Source organism: Ceratotherium simum, chromosome 13 (assembly GCF_057802395.1).
Source record: "Ceratotherium simum simum isolate JZ-2026a chromosome 13, ASM5780239v1, whole genome shotgun sequence".
Classification (NCBI taxonomy): Eukaryota; Metazoa; Chordata; class Mammalia; order Perissodactyla; family Rhinocerotidae; genus Ceratotherium; species Ceratotherium simum.
In genome coordinates, this window is record NC_141912.1 from 17,124,851 (window position 1) to 17,142,567 (window position 17,717).

Consider the following 17,717-nt stretch of genomic DNA (forward strand, 5'->3'; position numbering starts at 1 on the left):
TTATGTAAGGTTGATATTGTTTCTTCTTTAGTGTTTAGTACTAGTGAAGCCGTTTGGGCCAGTTTTCTTTGTGAGAAGTTTTGATATTACAAATTCAAATTCGTTAATGGATAAATGGCTAGTCAGGTGATTTATTCTATCAGTTTTGGCAAGCTGTGTTTTTCAAGAAATTTGTTTCATCTACGTTGTCAGATTTGTCGACTTAAAGTTCTTTGCATTGTCCCCCTATTCTCCTTTTAAGTTGGTGGGATCTACAGTAGTAGTCTTCTTTTATTTTTAATGTTGATAATTTGAGAGTGAGAGGTGGAAAGCACAGATCTAAGCCTGGGACTGGGATCCTGGAATTAACAAGACTCATTCTGAAAATCTTTCAGTTTAGCCCTAAATTGATTCTCGAGCTCAACCTTCAGAGTAAAAGATGTCTCTGAGGGATAGAAGAGAAGAAAATGGGAAGGGGGTGGGTAATTCATTTTCTGGGCTCAGTAGGTCCACTGATGGGAACTGGGCTTTGAGTAAAGAAGCACAAGCTTGTGTGGGGAAGGGGAGCGTGTCCAGCCAGCCGAAACAATATCATGGTTGCTCTGAACTTAACTAGCACCTGTGCCCCAGATTACTTCTCAAGGGAAGAGTAGAGTCAGTGGCATTTCATTATAATAAAGGGGAGTTCAGCCAAGGAGCAGTCAAAAATAGCAGACTATTTTAATAGAGACTAGCCTTTGGGCCATTTTCACTCACCCTATTTCTCTGAAGTTTCCAAACAGTTGTTCTAAACAACTAAAGGAATATTTTCAATGTTTTGTGTAATAATATTATGTTACTAAACACTAGGTGTGACTTTAATTTATATTTTCATATAAAAAGTTTATATTCAAGTGATTTTGCACTGTGCTTTGACTAGCTTTGGTTTAACTATAGTTTGGATTTATCTATAATCTCTCCTCTCTTTTACCTGCTCATAATAGAATGTACAACTTTGACTTCATCTCTACTAATTGTTCAGCTTATCTGTGTTCCTTTTTTTGTTTACTTGATTTTTCCTTGGGTGGTAATTGTCATTTTCAATTTCTTCAATTTAAGTAGATTTTGAAAAGTCTCAAGTTTTCTTTAGAATGAGCTTGTTTTTAGACAAATGATATGTGTTTATCATTGAAAAATTTAAGCAATATAGAAAAGAACAAAGATGATAGGAAAAAAAAAATTCATGTAGGCATCATCATGAAATAACCATCATTAAATGAGATTTCTTCAAGAGTATTCCTGCATGTATACAAGGAGAAAGCCTGGCTGATAAATAACTGGTTTTACATAAAATGATTGATTTTAATACAATGTAACTTAAAATAAGAAAAAGAAGCCAAAGTGAAAGAAGAAATTGCTGAACATAGGATAATTATTTCTTCATCTCAAGAAATAGCAGTTTCTAAAAACTCCCTAAAAGGTTAAGAAAATATATGATGAGAGTGTTAGGAAATTGGACTCTCTCTAACTTTTTTAAAAAATTGGGTTTCAATTTTAGGTTATATTAATCAACACCCTGCTGTGAAAGAGGAAAAATAAATTACATCATACTTCAACCCACTTCCCCATTCGTCTCTTCCCATTTTTGTTGGTGTTTGTTTTGGGTTTTAGTTTAGTTTACTCTGTTGGAGTAAATAATCATTTATCTTCTCTAACCATATTCCTTCCACTGTTTACTCTTGCTTCTGTATTTACGTGGATTTACTGCTCCCCATAATTTCTCTTACCACAGTCCCTGCTGCCTCAGGTTATGATGATTCATCACGTGGTTGGATGTATTTTAACATCATGTACTTTTTTTCCAGAAGGGCTCAGAGGTGTCAGATTCCTTAAGTTTTTGAAAACTTAGTTGCCTTTCTCTCCTCCCACTCATCTCAACTTGAAGGCTTTATGGTCTTCTTAAATTCCAGCTTCTGAGGATGGTCTCACATCTTTTAAGTCTCTTCCCCGCTCCTCCCCTCAAGAAATCGTCCTTTGAGATTCTCTTGCTCCAGTCTGAATTGATTAGCATCCAGAGCCTGAACTTTTGAAATATTTATTTAAATGATGTTTATTGACCTGGAGTCACTTTGGTTTTCAGTTTGGTATTCTGCCAAGGACAAAGTCTGGAAAGGTTTGTAAAACAACGTGAAAAAGAATGGTAGCAAACTACACACGCTGTTTTGGAGCTCGCTTTTTTTTTTTTTTTTTTTTTTTTTGCGGAGGAAGACTGACACTGGGCTAACATCCATGCCCATCTTCCTCTACTTTATATGGGACGCCGCCACAGCATGGCGTGCCAAGCAGTGCATCGGTGCATGCCCGGGATCCGAACCTGCGAACCCCGGGCCGCCACAGTGAAGTGCGCGCACTTAACCGCTTGCACCACCAGGCTGGCCCCTGGAGCTCGCTTTTGTCATTTCATATATCATAGTGGTGCTTCCGTATCAGTACATAAAGATCTCTTTCTCTTTAAAGACTGTATAATAATCAGTCCGCTGACTGGATGTATCATGATGAATTTAGCGTGATTGAAGGGCCTTTAGGTGACTTTTAAATATTTACTGTTAGTGACAGTGCTGCAGTGAATAGCTTTATATCTATGCCATTTTTTGGTATATTTGTAGGATCAATACCTAGAAATGAAATTTGTGTCAAAGGGTATATACAGTTGTTTTAGTATGAAATAATTCGTAGACAAAAGGAGGACTTATAATTTGTGTGTAAGGAATAAAGAATTAGGGCCGGCCCCGTGGCTTAGTGGTTAAGTGCGTGCGCTCCGCTGCTGGCGGCCTGGGTTCGGATCCCGGGCACGCACCGACGCACCTCTTCTCCGGCCATGCTGAGGCCGCGTCCCACATCCAGCAACTAGAAGGACGTGCAACTATGACACACAACTATCTACTGGGACTTTGGGGGGGAAAAAAAAAAGGAGGATTGGCAATGGATGTTAGCTCAGAGCTGGTCTTCCTCAGCAAAAAGAGGAGGATTAGCATGGATGTTAGCTCAGGGCTGATCTTCCTCACAAAAAAGGAAAAGGAGTAAAGAATTAAAGCAACAGTCATGTACCTAGCACCAAGTTTTAGAAACAGCATTACCAGTGCCCTGTAACTCCCTGGGTGCCCCGTGGTAGTTATCTTCCTCTCCCTCCCCTGCAAGGGCAAGAAATATTCTGAATTTTGCATTTATTATTCCTCTGCTTTTTGTTACAGAGTTAAAACGTATTTATGAAACCCTAAACAACACGTCAAGTTTTGCATATTTTTGTACTGGTTATAAATTGCATTGTTTGTATTTGTCTGCAACTTGCTCTTTTCGCTCAGCACTGAAGTTTTTCACATGCATCCTTGCTCTATAGTATTGCATAGTGTGAGTCTACCACATCGTATCTGTTCTCCTGTTCGTGGACTTGAGGGTTGTGTCTAGTTTTTGGCTATCATGTACAGTGCTTCTGTGAGCATTCTTACACGCCTCTCCTAATTCACACGTGCAAGAGTTTCTCTGGAATATATTGACCAGACCATATGGTATGCCAATCTTCAGTTTATTTAGGTAACCTTTTAATTGAAATATATAAACAGAAAATTCACAAATCAAAACGCCATAGCTCAATGAATTTTCACAAAATACCCATTTAGCCGGCTCCCAGCAAAGAAATTGAACACCTAGGAGCCCCTCAGAAACTCCCTTGTAGCCCCTTTCACTCACAACCTCCATCCCTTGCTCTCCCACTTGCTGTTCTGACTTACAACACTATAGACGTTTTGCTTGCTTTTGAACTTGACGTAAATGGAATCATACAGTGTGTATTCTTTTGGGTCTGGCTTCTTTCTCTCATGTTGTTTGTGAGTGCATCCATGTTGTAGCACGTAGTTGTAGTTTGTTCCTTCTCATGGCTGTGTAGCAGGACATTGTTTGAATATAATACAGTTTATTTATCCATTTTACTCTTGATGGACTTCTGGCTTGTTTTTAGCTTTTTTCTATCTCAAACAATGCTCCTTTGAAAAATTTCTAGTACTTGTGTTGGTGTACGTGTACGAGGATCTCTCTAGAAATTATAACAAGGTTAGAATTGCTGGGCCTATGGTGTGTATATCTTCAGTTATACAAGACAATGCCAAATTACCAAGCATGTAAAATTTCATATTTTGTCAAATTGCTCTCCGGAGTTGTTATATTCCTGTAGATTTCCACCTAGGACATCCTTATGAGAGTAGCTATCTTCCCCATACCCTCGCTCATACAGTGTTTTATCACACTTTTTTTCTTTGCCAGTGTAATAGGTGAAAAGGAGTATCTTATTGAAGGTAAATCGACACAGAAGACTGTATTTCATAAGTAAGCCTAATTAACACTTGATTTTCTTTTGCAGCCAGAGACCTCAGATCACTGTTCTCTTCCAGAAGATCTAGTGAGTATTTCTGCATATTCTAGACTAGAGTTCATTGCATCTTTGGTGATATAAGTACTATAAGCAAATGACAATAACAGTTTTATGAGTTTCTCTCTTTCTTTGGTTACTGGTCAAGGGCTTTTTCATCTAACATGATAACTATACGATGAAAATGCTAGCAATAGTGGTATTACGGGTGATTCTCCCCCAACTTAAAAAAAAAAAAAGTTATATTGCTCTACATTAAAAGGAAATAAAAAGGAAGAAATTGCTACCTTGCCTTATGACAAGGATCAGGCTTGTTAGACTTGTTTTTCATGGGTGGCTTTATGACCTTACCTCCACTTGAGTCCTTCCACGAAAAGGGCAAGAGGCCCGTAATTTGATGGTCTTGGCCCAGATTCAGCTGTGAGAGTGTTCTTGTGTATTCTGACCTTATCGTGACTGCTTTGTCCTGTCCCTGCCCAGATATGGAAGGGGAAGCAGCATCTCCAGCTGGCAAAGCCTCGTCACATTTCATTTGTCTTAATAAACATTGCTACCTGAGCTGGCAAAGTCCATGGGCCATAAAACCACATCCAGTGGCTGTTTTGGAAGATGATTTTTTAAAAATTCTGAGTTTCTAAAATTCTGAGATTCTGAGTTATTTTGCATTTCAGTGATTCGGGATTGTTAATTTGCAGTTTTTCTGGATGTCTGAATCTCAGGGACTATGACTGATTTTTAGGCACTGGGAGAATTGAGACCTAGCAAATCTCCTTTAAATCCATTCTCTTATACAAAGGGGTGTGTGAGATGCACATACACATGTATATTTTTTTAAATAATATAGTCTTACCCACAAACATTTCCATAGTAAAGCAGTGCCCAAATAATTTCTAGATTTAGGGTAGACAGGCTGACATTATAGAAAGAAAGTAAAAAATAACTTTAAATACAGTTACAATACCCTATGAATCCATCCCCTAATATTCAGCCCATTTTGCACACAGAAGAATCTGAACTTTAGGACAGAGACCATATTCTTGGGATGTAAGAACTTTAAAAAGTTCAGAGGAGTCCTTGGATGCTCATCTGCCAGTTATTTATTTTTGTGTTCAGTTAAGAAAGAGTCAGGAGCAGGTTTATAGCCATAATCACCAACCTTACCCTTTTTCTATTCCTACGGATTTTAGGGTGACTTTTAAAGCAGTTTCTAAATTTTGAGTGCCTGTGTTAGTTTCCTAGGGCTGCCATAACAAATTACTGCAAACTGGGTGGTTTAAAGCAACAGAAGTTTATTGTTTCATAGTTCCAGAAGCTCTAAGTCTGAAATCAAGGTGTTAGCAGGGTCGTGCTCCCCCTGAGGCCTCTAGGGGAGGATTCTTTTTTGCCTCTTCCAGCTTCTGGTGTTGCCAGCAATCCTTGGCTTATAGAAGCATCACTCCAGTCTCTGCCTGCATCATCACATGACCGTCTTCCTATGTGTCTCCCCTGTCTCTGTGTCTCTTCTCCTCTTATAAGGACACCAGTCATAGTGAATTTAGGGCTCACTTGACTCCATTGTGACCTAATTAAATCTGCAAAGACCCTATTTCCAAATAAGGTCACATTCTTAGGTTTTGGGTGGACGTGAATTTTGGGGGAATGCTATTTAACGTAGTATAGTGTGCTAATAGATTGACTATATCAAGTGTGATTTCTTCAGTGGTATGTGTATTAAAGGTGAGAGTGGGATTTTCGATGGCATATCAACAAAATTATATCCAGGTGTCCAGGAATGGTGAGTGTGTTGAGAGAACACACTTGGAATGGCAAGATCAAGTGCTAGTTTATTAGTCACTGTTTGAGTTTCTCATATTCCAATGCCGAGGCTGGTTGGAGCACCCTCAAGTGGGCTTCAAGGGGGGAAGAGAGACTAGGGGGAGGTAACAGGATGGCAGGGTGTCTCTTGGTCCTGACTCAATTTACCAACACAGCTACAAGACTTCCAGAAAATGGAAGAGACTGGGAAGAGTCTGGGTTCATGTTTTTTAAGGCACCTACATTCTGCCCTCTACATGGTCCATTTGGAATGTCAGGATCTGAACACTCATTTTATTCTCTCCTTGGGGCTGAGCTTGGAGGGAGGCCCACAGAGGCACCCCTCGTGTGTTGGGGAAGGGACTGAAGCTTGCCTTCTTTTCGGTACAGCACAGGCTGGTCAAGGGTAGCCAAACCTAAAACACACCTTGAGAACAAAGATTGCAGACTGAAATGGCCTGAGGGGTCAGGCAAATAAAATGAATGTGTTAAGCAGCTAGGAGTATTTTATACGGGGTGTTGGGCTTGTAGTAAACTGAAAAATGCTTGCCCTAGATTTGGACTCTGTGAAATATGGAGGCCAAACAAAACGCATCTCCAAACTAGCTTCACCCTGTAAACCTTGAGTTCAGAAACCCCTGCTTGATGCCAGCTGGCATTTGCTGGGAGCATGGAGAACTGACAACAGAGGGTCCCTGAATTTCAGGTTTCTGTATCAGATTCTTAGAATTCTTGGCGTATACATTCAAGATCACGTTTAGAAAAGGCTGTCTAACGTAGGATTTGTGGCAGTGTTGCTTCAGAAGCCAAGTAAGTTTATTTTTATTGCTGTAGTTAGTCATCGTGGGATGCTTTGATCCAGTGACTCCATATGGTAAAGCAACTCTTGAATGTGATCACATATTTTAAGACCGAAAATAGCTTTTTTTTGTTCATTTCTACATTTAGCATCTTATTTTGATGGTTATAGTGTCCTGTCCCCTCTGAAAGTTTTTTAGTAACCTCTGGCAAAAAGCAGGAATGCTTGACTACTACTTAGGAGAATGATTTTCTATGCCAACTTGCTCAATTTCGATTATCTTTTGATCCTAAGTAAAAAGAGGGGATGGATGATAAATGATTCCTGAAAAGAAAGAAATTTCTCCTGTCAAACTTAAACCTAGGCTTGCAATATGGGAAATGGATGAGCTTTAAGACTTACCTAAAGTTGGGGTTTTTTTTGAGGAGGGGCAGGGGAGAGGGGGAGGCTGTTGCCGTCTATCTGAAGGAACTCTGCCTAGGAAACATTCTTTCTGGGAATCGCCAAGCATTTTTGTTTCTAAATCTGAGTGTGCAGAACTCGGGTGTAAGACTGTTGAGTGGGAAAAGGCAGAGTAGAGGATTAAGGATGAATGCAATGAGGAGAATCATCTGTCCTTGGCTGAGTCTGCATGTACATTCCTTGTCTGCCCTTGCCTCTCTTTGTCTTGCTCTGCCCCATTTCAGAGAGTGTCGGAAGTTTCCAACCATTGGTGGTACTCCATGCTCATCCTACCTCCTTTGCTGAAAGACAGCGTGGCAGCACCCCTGCTCTCTGCCTACTACCCCGACTGCGTTGGCATGAGCCCCTCCTGCACCAGCACGAACCGCGCAGCCAGCGACGCCAGCCCCGGGAAGCTGGAGCACTCCAAGGCAGTCCCCTCTGTGCTGGGTGAGAGCTGGTCCTGGCACACCCTGCTTTCCCTTCCCCCCTCTTTCCCTGGGCATGTGTGGGTGAGCAGAATGGAAAAGACTTTTTTAATATGTTCAACATACGATATAAAGCACCTCGTTATTTCGTGGATTTGGTTATACTGTGGATCAGTCATATCATTTTTGTATTAATGATATACATTAATTTAATTTAATTAATAATTTGCAAGTTCATTTTTCCCTCAGTAGTTCAGAAAGCCTGTAACACTTGTCCAGGCATCATGTCTATGGGGTTTAATGAGTATTTATTTGAAAGTTGGATCACTGCGTAATTTGATGATCACACAGATTCTGACAGATCAGAAGAAAGTTGTGACTATATGAGCAGCTCTTCTTTTTTCTGAGTCTTTCTGCTCCTCATTATGCCATTGGTGATCTCAGAAAAATGATCCACTCTTGAAAAAATTGAAAACTTCAGGTCAGGCAGGCATGCTGTTGACCATGTACTTTAAAGGAATCTTAAAAATTCTACATCAGAATTCCTAGTGTACAAGTGAGAATTCTAGATCTTCTGCCTGCACACTAACAGACTTCATTTTTGATGGTGCAAATAGATTTTGACATTGTGGTCCTATCTTAAGATTTTTAACTAATAACATTGGGCCCTCTAAAAATGTAGATGTGGTTGAAGTCAAAGCTGAAGTGATAAATCCCAGCGTTAAGGACGGTGGAATGAAACAGGCACCCAAATACCGCTAGTGGGCGTGTACATTTATGAAGGACAATTTGGCAGCATGAATCGAAAACCTCAAAATAGATTCCCTTTGACCCTAGGAATTTATCCTAAATTATCAAAGTAGATTATCAAACGTAAGTCTGGAGATTTATATGCAAAGAAGTTTGCGTGGCATTGTTTATACTAGTGAAATAATTGGATGAAATTTAAATGCCCAGCAGGAGGGGGATGGTTAAATAATAAATAAAATATATGTCCATTGAAGTCATATTTAATGACATGGGAAAATGTTCATGATGTCATAAACTTTAAAAAGCAGATTAGAAAACAGCATTTTTTTCTGGCTTTATAAAAAATATCTGTTATATTAATATTCTCTAGTTGTAGAAACAGAACTGATAGACTTTCCTCCTAAATGTAACCCCACCACTCAAGGGTTACCAGGAGTTAGTGGTTGTTACTTATTTTTGTGAACCTATTCATTTTATAATCAGAAAAATTCTAATAAAAATTACTTTTAAAATATATTTACCTGAGGAGTTGGTGTTCAGTGGGTATAGAGTTTCAGTCTTACAGGATATACAAGTTCTGGAGATCTGTGGCATAACAATGTGAATATACTTAACACTACTGAACTGTACACTTAAACATGGTTAAGATGGTAAATTTTATGGTATGTGTTTTATTTTTACCACAATTAAAAATGAAAAAAACATTTCTATGCCACAGAAATTGAATTTGTGATGACAGAAAGGGAAAAATATTTAATTCATGCATATTTTGTCTGACTGGATGGAGGAAGCAGAAATATTTGTGTAGGACAGACTATGGGGCTTGTCTAGGCTCTCCCTTTTGGTTTGTTTTTGCTCTTTAGTTTCCCCGGATGTGGAAGTTACAGCTTGTAGGATTTGCCTGTTCTGTCTCCTGTCAGTTCCAGGCATGAACCGGTACTTCCAGCCTTTCTACCAGCCCAATGAGTGCGGCAAAGCCCTGTGCGTGAGGCCAGACGTGATGGAGCTGGATGAGCTCTATGAGTTCCCGGAGTATTCCCGAGACCCCACCATGTACCTGGCTCTGCGGAACCTCATCCTTGCACTGTGGTATACTAACTGCAAAGTAAGTGGAGGGCGTGGTAGCTAACAGCACGTGGACAGAGACTTTTGTGGAAAGAGAGGAGCTCTTTTACCAGCGTTTCTCCATCTCAGCAGTGTTGACGTTTTGGATGGATAATTTAGTGTGTGGGAGGGCTGTCCTGTGCATTGTAGGATGTTTAGCAGCATCCCTGGCCTCTATCCACTAGAAGCCAGTAGCACTTCCCAGTTGTGACAACCAAAATGACTTCAGATATTGCCAGATGGGAGCAAAGTCTCCCTTTTCTGAGACCCACCACTTTAGACCATATGTGATCAGAATTCTTGGCTCTCTGGTGAGTGAGTATAAGGTGCAAAGTTTGGTTCAAAGTGTTCTGGTGGCAATGCCAGGAGAGAAAAAATGAAACACTAAAGGTTGGATTATAAACCCATGGGGCAGAGATTCTTGTTCACCTCATTATCCTCGAACAACTGAGACTAGTGCTTTGCTCTCTGTTGGGACTGAATAAATATTAGGGGCCTCGCAGAGCACCCTCCTTGAAAGGGGTGAAAATAAGTTGGGGGGTGGGATACAAGCTTTTTTATAAAACAAAGGCTTTCCTGACCCTAGTATTTTTCTGATTTATTAATTCCTTCTGCAATTATTTGAGTGACTGCTAAATGCAGACATTTTGCAATTCTGCCAAGGTAATCTTGATTAAAGCATTCCACCCTGGCATTTCACTGGATTAGACTCCAGGATGAGATGACCTGATTAAGCTGTGGCTGTTAAGGCAATGTCTAGGCATTATACCCAGGTGAGAAGGTAGACAAGGTGGACTTACTCATTTCCTCCCCAGCAGGCTTGAGGTAGATGCTCAATAAACATTTGCTGAACTGAACAAAATTGTGGTCAGAATTTCCTGTGAATAAGTTGTAAAGAGACACTTTTCAGCAACAGCTTTGGATTCATTTTTCTTCACATTTTTTAGTTGACTTTGAAATTTGGCTTACACAGGGGAGGAATCTTATAGAAAAATCCCTGAACTTGTCAGTCTGGATCTATTTTAATTTTTAACAATAAGATAGTATGTATTGTATATATTTAATACTCCCGTGGAAAAACACAAATATGTTTGCTTTAAAAGAATCAAAAACTTTGACATGATTTTTTTTAAACTTCATAAATACAAATGTTTTATCTTCTACAGCGATCTGAGCCAATGTGTACATGTTATTTCTTGAACACTTCCAGTTAGTCATCTTCCTTTGTTTGATCAGGATCTGGTGGAGCTGGGGGTTGGGGGCAAGTAGAGGAGAGGCCTGGGGTGAGGACCCCTCGCTCCCATGCCTGTGGGACACTGGGCCGAGGCAATGGCCTGGTTACTCTTGAATCTCTGAAATGGACCGAGGCCTTGCCAAAGCTGGGGTGAGCCGAGAAAGGCAGTGTCTCTCTTTTTTTTTTTTAACAACTTCCTAAATGGGTTCCATCACGTCTTATTGGTGATAAGAATCCAATTTTTCCTGCTGCCAGTACAGGCAGCAGCCTGGGTTTCTGCAGTGGCCTTTGTTGTGTGGTTTATTGAGTCAGGAATATACTGGGATGTAGTCTGCCCCCACACTCCCTGGAGCGGTTATTCTCGGTGATGGGAAACTTAGGTGATAAAATACAAATGGCTATGTCTTCCTTTTGTTCCTTCCTTCTTTTTTTTTCTTCACCAGGCAAACTTCCCTTTGATCTTTTGTTTTCTTAGTGATCTTTTATATCTTAGTGATAAATGATGGATTTGAATTACCCTGAGAGGTTTTATTTAATTGTAGTAAAATACACAACGTAAAATTTACCATTTTTACTGTTTTTTCTTTTTTTTATTGTGAAATTTTTGTTGTACATTATTGTTTGTCAGTCACCATTTAAATTCATCCCACCACCCCTTGTGCCCCCCCCCCACCCCCCGAGCCCCTGGTAACCACCAAATAGTTCTATCTGTCCGTGTGTTGGTTTATCTTCCGCATATGAGTGAAATCATGCAGTGTTTGTCTTTGTCTTTCTGGCTTATTTTGCTTAACATAATACCCTCCAGGTCCATCCGTGTTGTTGCAAATGGGACGATTTTGTTGTTTCTTCTGACTGAGTAATATTCCACTGTATATATATATATCATATCTTCTTTATCCAATCATCAGTTGTGGGACACTTGGGTTGCTTCCATGTCTTGGCTATAGTGAATAATGCTGCGATGAACATAGGGGTGCATAAGCCTCTTTGGATTGTTGATTGCAGGTTCTTTGGGTAGATACCCAGTAGTGGGATAGCTGGATCATAAGGTATTTCTATTTTTAATTTTTTGAGGAATCTCCATACTGTTTTAATGTACAATTCAGTGGCATTAAGTACATATACAATGGTGTATAGCCATCAGCACTATCTAGTTCCAGAACTTTTTCATTACCCCAGGCAGAAGCTCCATACCCATTAAGCAGTGACTTCCCATTTCTCTCTTCCCCCAGCCTCAAGCAACCACTAATCTACTTTCTCTCTCTCTCGATTTGCCTATTCCAAGTATTTCATATAAATGGAATCTCACAAATATGGGCCTTTTGTAGCTAGTTTCTTCACTTAGCATGATGTTTTCAGGGTTCATCCATGTGGCAGCATGTGTCAGTGCCTCATTCCTTTATATGACTGAATAATATTCCATGTCTGGATAGACCACATTTTGTTTATCCATTCATCAATGGATGGACACTTGGATAGTTCCCACCTTTTGGTTATTCGAGTAGTGCTGCTGTGAACATTTTGTTTGAACGTGTTTCCAGTTCTTCTGGTTACATACCTAGGAGTGCAATTGCTGGGTCGTGTGGTAATTCTATGTTGAACTTTTTGAGGAACCAAGAGTTGTTTTTTATTTGTTTGCTTTAACAGTTTGGTTTTATTTCCAAACACAGGAAGCTCTTACTCCTCAGAAATGTATTCCTCACATCATTGTCCGGGGCCTCGTGCGCATTCGATGTGTTCAGGAAGTGGAGAGGATACTTTATTTTATGACGAGAAAAGGTCTCATCAACACAGGAGTTCTCAGCGTCAGTGCCGACCAGCATCTTCTTCCTAAAGATTACCACAATGTAGGTGACTATCTCTAGCAATAACACCGCCATCTGTCATGATAAATGCTAGTTAGTGCATTGTTAATAATACTAGTTAAAGTCATGTTATCACTATGAAAGTCTAAAGCAAGACTTTGTTAGAATATGTGCCTCCGTGGAGGAGAATAGCAAGCACTGATTCCCTAGACTGTAGAAAAGAGGAAGGGATTACTCAAGACAAGTAGGACCGTAATCTTTATGAAAATATGTAACTTTTTACGGACATCAAAGAAATGTAGATAAGCTAACATTGCCTGGCAGTTAGTACCAGAACAACTGAAACAACACGTTGTTTTCATTGCTCTAATTAGATTTTTGTTCCCTTGTCTTTTCTTTTTTTTTTTAAAGAAATCAGTCATAATTATCGGGGCTGGTCCGGCAGGATTAGCAGCTGCTAGGCAACTGCATAACTTTGGAATTAAGGTAAGATTTTTGGCACATGGAGGCGGAAACAGATGGTTAATTGCTCCTTTGGTCAAAATTTTCTAAGACTTAGAAACCAGTTCCTGATTTTAGCGAAGAATGCTAAATACATTATATCTTTATATCTTTACAGTCGATCCTAGAAGAGATGCAAAATTTGAAATTGGTTTAAAAAAAGAAAAGTAGAGGAAAATAGAAATTACTACAACTTTGGAGAGGGTTTTAGACTCTAATGAGCAAGTCAGAAGAGATTCTAAGCTGGTATTAAAGCAGAAATTCTTGACAGGTTGTTATTGACATAATAGAGGGGTCATTGAGAAAAATCTCTGTTTCTGCAATAGTTTGAGATGACAGTAGCTTGGAAATTCACTGTTTCTTGTATAAAAGTTTCTGAAATACACTGTTAAGTTTTCTTATGCAAATCAAAGGCACCCTTTGAATCCTGCTCTGGGAAACAAAAATCTTTGCTTTTGGAAACAAGATTGAATTAGTTAATCCATTGGTTGAGACAGAATGGTATGACTTTTATTAAAGTACTGTACATATTTAGGTAGCCTGCTTCCTCAGGGTGGGATATTTTTTCTTTTTATCCAGTATGTTGCCTTATTCCAGTTATTCAAAGTTAGCCAAAATAGAGACTGTTACAAAAAACCATTTGTGCGATTCAGTATCTAATTTCCATTAGATCCATTCAAATTAGCCATTTCCTAGATTTCTGTGACTTCCTAAGTCTGACACATTTCTCTTATTTAAAAATTTATTTTGCAAAGACTTTGATTTTCAGTTAAACCAAATGTGAAAATTAATTTGCTGGAATTGAATTGGTCTTTTCACTCTTCTCTATCTGGCTAAAAGAAATGACTTCTTTTTTCACAATATCTTCTCTCTGCTGGAAGAGCTTCAGAAATGAGAAGAGTTTTCAGTAGCAATGCCTAAGAGGGGTTTTCCTCTTTGAATGGAAGACCTACCTCTTGGGTTACACTATATTGCTGACAAAATGGAAGAATCAGGGTGAGATTTATAGGGAGTGTGTTTCCATTTTGAAATATTTTCTTAGTGGTATTAACTATGAGGTGTTTTAATTGATCACTTATTTATTTCAGTGTAGATATTAGGGCCAAGGTTTCTTTCTTTTTTTTTTTTTTTTCCTTTGAGGAAGATGGGCCCTGAGCTGACATCTGCCAATCCTCCTCTTTTTTGCTGAGGAAGACTGGCCCTGGGCTAACATCCATGTCCATCTTCCTCCACTTTATATGGGACGCTGCCACAGCATGGCTTGACAAACAGTGTGTCAGTGCATGCCCAGGATCCGAACCAGCGAACCCCGGGCCACCGCAGCGGAGCGTGCGCACTTAACCACTTGCACCACCGGGCCAGCCCCAGGGCCAAGGTTTCTTGTTTGTTTTTTTTTTTTACTTGGCAAACCCACAGATTATATTGCAGGAAAAATTATTAATATCCAAAATTTAGGGGGCTGTCTTGAATGTTTAGCTTTCTTCTTACACTAAAAGGAACCTAGAAACAGAGAGTTCTGTGATAATCTGAAGTCAGAGAGAGTGGGGAGAGGAGAACCACCAGTTGCAGCTTTCCTAGTTGGAGAAAATGAGGAATTTAGGTCTGAGGAAGAAGAATATTTAGGAGACTCTTTTCACTGTCCCCTTTCTCTCACCAGGTGATGAGGGAGGCCCCACCAAGACTACCCAACCGTCTCAGGGTTGGGAAATAGATTCCTCGGAGTAACCTGAGAGATGGTTGACTCCTTGAGCAATTTGAAGGGGTATTTTTGCGGATCCAGACATGAAATGACTGGCATTGTGTTGACTAGGACTCACATCTTCAGTTACTGCAGCCCGGGGAGGTGTCACTCTTTGAGTCATAGGGGTGTTCACCGAGAGCAGCGCCTTGTGTCACCAGCATTAGAAATTTGGAGATGAAATAGCCTGGGTGTGGGACCAACCTGCCTAGGCCAAGCCCATGAGGTCCTACTTAGATAGAGTTGCATATGGTTTTTTAAATAATAGTCATATCTTAGGGAATTTAAGGCCTATTTGCAATGCTAAAGGGATTTTGCTACATATATATATTTCATAGGACAAAATCACCTCTTCAACCTAGTTTTAATAGTGCTATTTAATAATGAAATACTGTTTAACAAAAGCTTTCAAAGTGTGTTTCACGTGCTAGTTCATGAAATCTTATGGGATTTGAGAGGGAACAGTTTGAGGGATTTCTCCAGCAGAGCACTCACTTCTTGCTAGAATCTAGATTGTTTGTTTTAACATCTACTTTGGTCACTGTTCACCCTCTTTTTAAAATGATTTCTCTAGTAATATAATACGTTAACCAAACATGGAACTTATTTAATTGTGTCATTCTGCATTTATAGTCCTGCATTTGATTTGACTATTCCGTCCTATTTTGCTTCCCTGATTGTCATTTTAGGTGACTGTCCTGGAAGCCAAAGACAGAATTGGAGGCCGAGTATGGGATGATAAATCTTTTAAAGGTGTCACGGTGGGAAGAGGAGCCCAGATTGTCAATGGCTGTATTAACAACCCAGTAGCACTAATGTGTGAACAAGTGGGTTTCTTTAAGATTTGTATTGAAGATAAAGAAAAGAAAAATGGTCTCAATTTGCTTGTGTATAGCATATGCTTCTAGATAATATATAACAACCCCCAAATGATTTTTTGCCCACTCATCCATCCTCTTTGAAAAGTAAATAAAAACAATTACGGTTCTTTTTTTCTGAGAAGGTGGAACTAGAGGACTTAAAATGTTTTTTTCTTTTTCTAAGCTCTTTAATTTGTGTGTCCTTTGCAGGCCACTTGGTAGTTTTAGGGTTGTCAGATTAAGCAAATAAAAATACAGAATTCCGCGTTAAATTTGACTTTCAGATAAACAACAAGTAATTTTTTAGTATAAGAGTGTCTCAAATATTACACAGGGTATTTTGCATGCAAAATTTGGGACATACACTAAGAAAAATTATTTGTTGTTTATCTGAGAGTCACATTTAACTGGGCATCCTTTTATCAGGCAATACATAGTTTCTATGAAGTCTTGGTAAGCCCAAGGTTTTTTCTGAAATATTTATTGACAGTAAATTCAATTCCAACTTCTGCTGTGAGTGTATGTGTGGTTGTGCCCTTTGGAGATAGAATGTCAGAGCAGTGCACAGCTATAGCATCTGAAGCATTAATAAATAGTGGCTGAAAAGCTATAGAGTGCATGGCATAGAAGCTGTTGCTGTCACCCTCGCATTCTCATAAGGTCTCATAGATTTCATGCTGTTTTTTCACTGCCTTAATTTGCTGACATTCCCTGTTAAGCATATTTGGCTTTATTTTTGAGAGGTACTAGACCATTTTCTCCATGAGAGCTCTGTCTAATTTCAGCTTAGAACCTGTACATATTTTTTCCAGGGAAAATTTTCACCTTCTTATTCTTATTATTTTGAAGCTTGGCATCAGCATGCATAAATTTGGAGAAAGATGTGACTTAATTCAGGAAGGTGGAAGAATAACTGACCCCACTATTGACAAGCGCATGGATTTTCATTTTAATGCTCTCTTGGATGTTGTCTCTGAGTGGAGGAAGGATAAGACTCAGCTCCAAGATGTCCCTTTAGGAGGTATGGGGAGAATGGTGTTCTGATTGTTCCCTCTGAGTCTCATTCTAACCTAAGCTTGATGAGCAGTAGCATCATTCATCCACGAGGTTGGATGTGTGCAATGAGTGGTCTTGATGAGCATTCCTTTTGGACTGATGAGTTCTCCAGACTGTTCTGCAGAGGAGAGCAGAACTTCCTCAGGGACCTTTAGATGCTAGTGTGTGCACGCACACACGCAAATCTTGCTTTACACAGTAGCTGGTGTTTACAAAAATTATTGAAATGTTAATTTTCAGTTTCCCAGAGGAGCTTACTTTTAAGGAAACATGTGGTAAGTCCTATGTGAACAGTCACCCCATAATGTCTTTTCTTAGATAAGGGTTTCTGTATGCCGGGATTTCTTCTCTTTTCCTTTTAGGTTAAGATTTTTTCAGTATATTTTGTTTAAGAATGCAAGAATGTGTATTATAATTTAAGAATTTTAATTCCAAATCCTAGGCTTTGGTACTAAATGGCTAGTATTAACCACAACCCTTTAGAAAACTTGACTGTCTCTAACGACTCATTTCTGTGAGGGTGCCAGTTTTAGTGCTATAGATTTTACTCTATTGCTTCTTAAGTTGATGTTTATTTACCCTACGATTTTATGACCTGAATGTATTCGCTTGAAGTTCTTGGAGCCATGTTGGGGTTTCTTAAAGTATGAATATGTGAACTCAATTTGCAAGATGCTAATTTGCTTCAACTGTGTGTTTCTTTGCAAGTGTTCTCAATTCTCCAGCCTGGTATACACTCCATCTCTGTTGAGGGTCCACTTCTCAGTAGCAGGGACTCTCTTCTTTTTATCCTTCCCCTCCCCCTCAACTACCTCTACCCACAACC

General features: G+C 39.4%; 1 protein-coding gene across 3 annotated transcripts in view; it reads left to right on the forward strand.

Moving 5' to 3' along the window:
• Window positions 1-17,717, forward strand: part of KDM1B (lysine demethylase 1B) — a 46,366-nt gene that overhangs the window by 14,038 nt on the left and 14,611 nt on the right. For all 3 annotated transcript variants that reach the window (XR_015553972.1, XM_087438069.1, XM_087438068.1), the window contains exons 8-14: window positions 4,373-4,411; window positions 7,661-7,865; window positions 9,514-9,698; window positions 12,602-12,778; window positions 13,148-13,222; window positions 15,665-15,802; window positions 16,685-16,856. Coding sequence is in view for 2 of the 3 variants with exons in the window: in XM_087438069.1 (XP_087294195.1) it covers window positions 4,373-4,411; window positions 7,661-7,865; window positions 9,514-9,698; window positions 12,602-12,778; window positions 13,148-13,222; window positions 15,665-15,802; window positions 16,685-16,856 (991 nt within the window). In the remaining variant the exon portion in view is untranslated. The remainder of the gene's footprint in view (window positions 1-4,372; window positions 4,412-7,660; window positions 7,866-9,513; window positions 9,699-12,601; window positions 12,779-13,147; window positions 13,223-15,664; window positions 15,803-16,684; window positions 16,857-17,717) is intronic.